The sequence below is a fragment of the Octodon degus genome, unplaced genomic scaffold, assembly GCF_000260255.1.
Source record: "Octodon degus isolate 3935 unplaced genomic scaffold, OctDeg1.0 scaffold00007, whole genome shotgun sequence".
In the NCBI taxonomy this organism is placed as follows: Eukaryota; Metazoa; Chordata; class Mammalia; order Rodentia; family Octodontidae; genus Octodon; species Octodon degus.
Genome location: NW_004524583.1, coordinates 22,374,590 through 22,381,520, shown reverse-complemented (window position 1 = coordinate 22,381,520; position 6,931 = coordinate 22,374,590). Strand labels below are relative to the sequence as shown.

Sequence of the window (6,931 nt, the reverse complement as noted above, 5' to 3'; positions counted from 1 at the left end):
AATAAATAAATAAATAAATAAATAAATAAATAAATAAATTGTATGGTACTGCAAAATCCCATGATATAGCAAAAAATCCGAGATAAATAATTTGGATTAATAATTTTTGAAAACCCGTGAAACAGTCTGTGAAAGCCAACCACGGAGTAGCAAGGAACTATTGTACTATTTATTCTTTGACAGATATCTGTTGCGTGCAGATTCTGTGTTGTGTTCCTTAGGCAGTAGGTACCAAATTGATGAGTAAAGTAGGTATGAACTCTGTTCTCTAGAGGCTTATAGTGTAGTAGCACAGGCTAGCATTAAGGTGAAAAATAAAATAAACCAGTAAAACAAAATATGATTGTGAGAGCTGCTGTGCAGTCAGTACGAGTGTTGATAGAGGTCAGTGATAGCAAGTGAGGACTGAGGAAGTAACACTTAATTTGAACTTTGAAGCCAACCTGCAGTATTCATATATTCACTAAAATTTAGTTTGGTGGATGTCTGTGTATTTTACTCTTGGATAGCAATTTTTGATTCTCATTTTATCTTTCCTTTTGTTATATAAGACACTTTATTGTTTTGAAATTAAGACAGTATATTTGTTGAAGGTTATTTTTGTTTGTCCTTGTGCTTTGGCATGCTGAGCACGTGCTGTACCGCTGCAGTGCACCCCAGCCCATCCATTCCCTTCTTCCTAGTAGCAGGATTCAACAAGGTTCCTGACAGCTTAGTGACACCTTCTGGGTACCTAACTAGTAATACTTTATCAATGCTCCTCACTGTTCTTTTGTTTCTTGTATTACTTCTAGGAGATACTCTCTTACATTATGATCTTTACTGCTAATGCTTGCAGTATTCTAGTTCTTTGCTGGTACCTTACAAGACTTGCGGATTTTCCTGATCTAACATTCTTTAGTATCACTTTCATGAAAATCTATAGTGCATCTGTTTATAGGAAGTAACAATATTGTGATTTCTAATGATACACTTTAAGTCCCCATACTTTAAGCTTTTAATTTTTCTTTAAGCCTTACAAGCATTTTATGTAAGCATTCTCTCCTATTCTACTTCTCTGTAGTCATAAGAATTTTAAGAAGAGCATTCTTTGCTGTGAACCCAGTGGTAGAGAGTGCTTACTGTCATAATCGAGATCTTGGATTCAGTCCCCAGCACTGCAGAACAATAACAGCAGGAGCAGCAGCAGTAACACCCCAGCATTCTTAGTGTACTTATAAACCTGGTATCAAGTAAACAGTGTTTTATATAGTACATAGTGTTTTTCAATATTCATAAATTAGGAAGAAGAAAACTATTTAGATAATATTGTATAACATGTTGGTATTCTCTTTAAGATACAATAAAAGGGAAGAAGACTTTCCTAGTTTAAGGGACTATAATGATTTCCTTGAAGAAGTAGAAGAAATTGGTAAGTTTTAAATTTGATGTGCTAGCCCCATGACACCTTGTGATTTTACCTTTTAGATGCCTACAGAATCTCTTAACAGATTTTATTGTGATGTCTGATTGTGTTTTTGTTTTGCACTTGAATCATAAGCAAAAGACTTTCTTAAGTAATATTTTATTGTAGGAAAAGTATGATTAGTAGAGGCAATGATACTTTTTAGTTGGGAAAGAAAGCTGTATCTGTATTTGATAATTTAAGGACGATAAAATATGCTGACTTTTTAATAGTATTTCTTTTAACTTTATCCATAAAGACTGAGGCCATTTGTTGTTAACGGTCATTTATGCTTCTGTATACACAGTTGTTTGAAAATACTTTTGAGCTTATGGCATAATAAATGAACTTAAGACATTTTTAGAAAGGTTTTGATAACAGTAAAGAATTCTTTACTTTTCTTAGAAAATAAAAAATGTTATCAAAACCTTTCTAAAAATGTCTTAATGGGGATGGGAATGTAGCTCAGCAGCATAAGAACCTGCCTGGCAAGCACAAGGTCCTGCGTTTGATCCCCAGTACTGCCAAAATAAAAAGGCCTTCATTTCATTTATTATGCCATAAGCATGTATAAAATATAATTAAAGATTTTCTTCTGATACATATTAGTGCCTTAGAATTGCTACCTTTTTATTTAAATTATATTTATTGTACTTTATATATAACTTTAGCAACCATGAGTGATTATGAATTTTAGCTGAAAAGATGGTAGTATTGAGAGTGCTAAGGAAAAATAAAAAAAGGTAAGATATAGACTGAAAAAATGAACCAAAAAGAAAACTGCAAGAACTAGGAAAGAATGTGGTTTGTACCTTGATTATTAAATGTAAGCATGCAGTTGGATAGCAATCCAGAAGGAACCCAGCTAACATGTGTTCTGTAGACAATGTGGTTGGTAAAAATCTGGTCAGTAAAGGGAAAGGAGACTGCAGGTATTGTAGGGCAAGTTGAATACCTGGTTAGAATTCCAACCAGACAGAAAAACTGAAAGAAATTAATAGACCAAAAATGGTGGGAGCAGGTTTAAGACATGAGCTGAAAGGAAATCTTGATGGTGGCTTGTACCGCTGGTGCTATAAACAGTTATAATCATTATTATTGGTCTTTTTATTTATAAAATTAATAAAAAGCCACCTGATGGTACAAGTCTTACATGGACCACTAATGATTCCAGTCGCCCAGCAGTGAGACATACAAATTATGTGCTTGTTGTGAATGTTAAAGTATGTTTTACTATGAGATGAATTAGTGTGAAGGTAGACAACCCAGGGCCCATAGATAAATCCCCAGAAGTGGGAAGTGCAATCAACAGTCAACCCCAATCCTGGATATTGGGGCTATGCAGTGTGTAAGACTTTTTCAATCAGATAAGAAAACCATTTCCCACAGCATTTAATTTGAAGATAATTGTGCTATTATGTATATCTTCAAAGTATATAGAAACTCTTTTAACCTGCCTCTACTTAATTGTTTCATTTGAATAACTAACATCTGTTAGTACTTCTGTCAGCTGTAGTGACTGGTGCCCAGCATATAATGAGTGCCTGGTAAATGCTGTCCAATAGAAGCTCTTTTCAAGTACACCTTTATACTTTTCTCACTGGTTTGGTTGTATGATGAAATGTATTTGTCTTGGCAACCTTCCTATACCATTTGTATATGTTATTGTTATGTAACTCAATCATCTAGTGTATAATTTGGGGGGATTACAAAACTGGGATTTGACTTTTCAGGCTCTTGCTTAACTTAAAAGGAAATCAAACAATGTAGATCACACTTACGACTTTAAAAAGCATAACTCCAATTAAAGACTGCACTTTGGTGTATCTTTGGCCTGCCATTAGAGGATGATGATATACTCACATGATTTAAGTTAAAGTATTTAAGGAAAGTATGTATATGTTTTTCCCTCTTTTCATAGGCTTTCCTAGTAATCAGTTTCAAATCCTGATCGTGTTGGTGAAAGTCTAGATCTGCTCTACTTGAAGATATTGATGGTTTTTGGAACAAAGCCTCATTGATTTGTAGTTTATTTACTGAACTTCAGCTCATTTAAGCAAATACTTTTTGTTTATATGAACTGATTTGCTACTGGAAACATATATTTGTTCTTAGTAAACCCAGACTTTAAAAGGAAATAACTAATGCATAGTGAGAACTAGAACTTAATAGAGTATTTATAAAATGGTATGGGAATACAGATAGAAAAGCAGTTAATTCAACACTGGGACATAGAAGTATAGTTTGGTGAAGTTAGAGAAGTGTAAGCATTTGAATTTGATCTTAAATGGAGACTAGAAGTTATCAGAGACTGGGATGGCCCTGGGAGAAGGGACACTAGAGAAGCTGGTTAAGGGATACAGGAGTACAGTTGGATGGAAGGAATGATTACATGTACTGTTATATGTAACACAGCAGGGTAACTGGTTGAAAATTAATTGTATATTTAGAAATAGCTAGTAGAGGATTTCCAGTGTTCCTAATACAAAGAACTGATAAATATTTGAGCTGATGGATATCTCAGTTTCCCTGATGTAACCATTACACACTGTATAAATGTATTGACATATTATACTGTATCCCATAAATATGCACACTTATGCATCAATTAAGAATAAATAAGAATAAGAGTTTGTAGGTAGAGCCAGGGATATAGCTCAGTGGCATAAGCACCTACCTGGCAAGTACAAAATCCTGAGTTCAAATCCTGGTACAAAAAAAAAAGTATACAAAAGAGTTACTAAATAGAAAAATGATGGAGAACATTTATAGGGAAGATTTGAAGAAGGGACAGAAATTGAAAGGTGTTAAGCATGTTGGGAGTGAGCAGGTAGTGTGTTATACGTTTGTGAAACATGGGGAATGACTGGAAGTAATAATGCTTGAGATTGAACCACTGACCACCATGCTGTTTTACCCTAAGAACCTGATGGGCTATTAAGAGTTAAAAAACAAGATTAAACATAGGCAAACAAAACTGTGTGTGAAGCTGGGTCCATTACTTGGCAGCGGTATGAGTTTGTGCATCTTATTAGAGCACTCCATGCCCATTCTTTGAGCAAAATAGGGCTAAAAGTACCAGTTTCTTAAAGTTGTAGAAATTATGTAAGGTAGGTAGGTCAGTTGGTCGGTCAGTCAGTCGCTGTGTTGGTCTATCTGCTCTGTCTCCATCTGGTACCCAACAGGTATCTGTTAAAATTCTGTTTTTACTTTTTTAAAAAATGTATTTAATACAGGGTCTATAGGATCTGAATACACAGATTGGACTCAGTAGTCCTCCTGTTTTCAGCCTCCCAAGTGCTGGGATTACAGGTGCACACCACCACACCCAGTCTCAATCACTGGCTCAGCTTCCTGTGGGGGTGGGGCTGGCACGGCATGCTGGGGTTTGAACCCTGTCCCCTGTGTCTGCCTAAGCAGGTGCTTTAATCCGCTGAATATCTGGCCAGCCCCCTGTTTTTACTTTTAATTAATATACAGATGTCACAAACATCTGATTCTGGAACATGAGGTGTGCAGGATGCTGTGGGACTTGCTTTGAAGATGTTCAATAAGTTTGTCCTTGACAGTATTGAAGATGTTTAAGCCTAGAATGAAAGGATTATAGTAGGTAGAGTGACTCAGAGGGTCAGTCTTTGAGGAGCCATAAATTTGGGATAAAATGATTTTATTGGAGATAAACTTTATTGTGAGTCTTATGACCATCACAAATACAAAAATTAATTTATAATTCTGAAAGATGACATGAAATATTTGTACTAGAAGGGGCACACATGAAGGTGAACTTTCTTATGACATTCACAATAGACTTTTCTGTGGTTGTGGCAATCTATACATAAAAATTCTTGTTCTTTTTGGCCCCAGGGCTTATCTCAAAGGTTTTTTTTTTAGCTTTATAATAAATAGATTATTCTTTTGGTGCAGAAAAAATAATTTTAAAAGGGTGAGAAAATCCTAAGGGCCTTAATTATATACATTGGATGTCAAAAAGCCTTTAAAATTACACTTAAATAACATTAAATCTTTAAGAAAATACAATAGGGTTTTTGTTTGCTTTTAATACTTGATTAAAGACAGGTCAGTATCTGAGCTAAACCAGTAAGCAGATAAAGGGTCAAATGATTGTTACAGAAAATTAGCTTCTATTCTTTCTTTCTTTAAGGCTATTATACCAACCAAAATCATTGTACCATGAATAAAACTTGCTACATCTAAGAAGTTTTAAAGACAGCATTTTACTTTTATTTTTCCTAATTCTTTTTATGTTGTCTGTGGTTATGACTTACCTCTGTTACATTGCTATTACTTTTGATTTTTAAGTGAAAAAAACCAAAAGAATGTTAGAAATGATACAAAATTTCATTAAAAAAAGTGATAGGAATTCAACAATGGTTCCTGTATTACATTGCTATCTGCATCATGTTAGTTGTTCATGTTACCAGATACAAATGTGTAAGATTTGTTTAAACAAAACAAAACAAACAAACAAACAAAAAAAAACAGGGCTGGGAAGATAGCTTGGTGGAATAAGTGCTTGCCTGGCAAGTGCAAGGTCCTGAGCTCGATCCCTGGTACCACCCCCCCAAAAAAAAATAATAAAAAAGTTGTAAGAAATTCAAAAGAAAAAAATCAGAGTAAAAAAAAAAAATTAAGCGTTAGCTGCTCCTTTCAAAAGACCAGCAGAAATTGACAGTTATCTAAACTATTCTGCATATATACCCAAATATATCTTTTTCCCTTCTTACATTTGTCCTTTTCCTCATTCTAGTTTTTATTTCCCATTGAACATTTCTTTCCCTTTCACAGTATCTGTTGTACCTTTCAGATTTTCATTACTTATTTCAAGTTCTCACATTAGTGAGATGACATCTTACATTTAAAAAAAAAAAATTAGTACAGGGGGCCTGGTCCTAGCTCAGTTCTTTAAGTGGCTGCTTCCACAAAGCTGTCAGCCTCAGGTTGCTGTAGTTCAGTCCCCACAACTCCAGCCAGCCAAACCTGCCCTGAAGGCATTCGGAGCAAAAAATAAAAAATAAAAAAATAAATAAAATTTTAGTACAGAGTCTACAGGGTCTGCAGGATCTCACTATGTAGAGTACACTCGTAGCAATCCTCCTGTTTTCAGCCTTCTCAGGGCTGGGATTACAGAGATGTGCCACAATGCCTGGACTCGGTCTCTGGCTCAATGCGCCCACGGGTGGGGACAGGGTCGGCATGGCATGCCATACTGGGGATCAAGCCCCGGTCCCTGCACTTGCCTAAGCCAGCTCGTTCCAACCTTTTTGGTCAGGACTGGAGTATATTTACTGGGGATGCTCCACATTGAATGCTATATCAACTTCCTGATATACCATAGTACTAATTTCTTTATATTTATTTAAAAAGCTGGAGACATGTTGACAGATACTGTTCATCATTTTCTCTCCTTTCTCCCAGTGTTTAAATTGCACGTAATAGAATCAAGTGGAATATTGTATATATAAATAT

General features: G+C 35.2%; 1 protein-coding gene across 1 annotated transcript in view; it reads left to right on the top strand.

The window, feature by feature from the left end:
• The window catches only part of Mnat1 (MNAT1, CDK activating kinase assembly factor), a 328,673-nt gene that overhangs the window by 129,172 nt on the left and 192,570 nt on the right, over positions 1-6,931 (top strand). Inside the window, exon 3 of the mRNA XM_004624809.2 lies at positions 1,338-1,411. Within this exon, the coding sequence (XP_004624866.1) occupies positions 1,338-1,411 (74 nt within the window). The remainder of the gene's footprint in view (positions 1-1,337; positions 1,412-6,931) is intronic.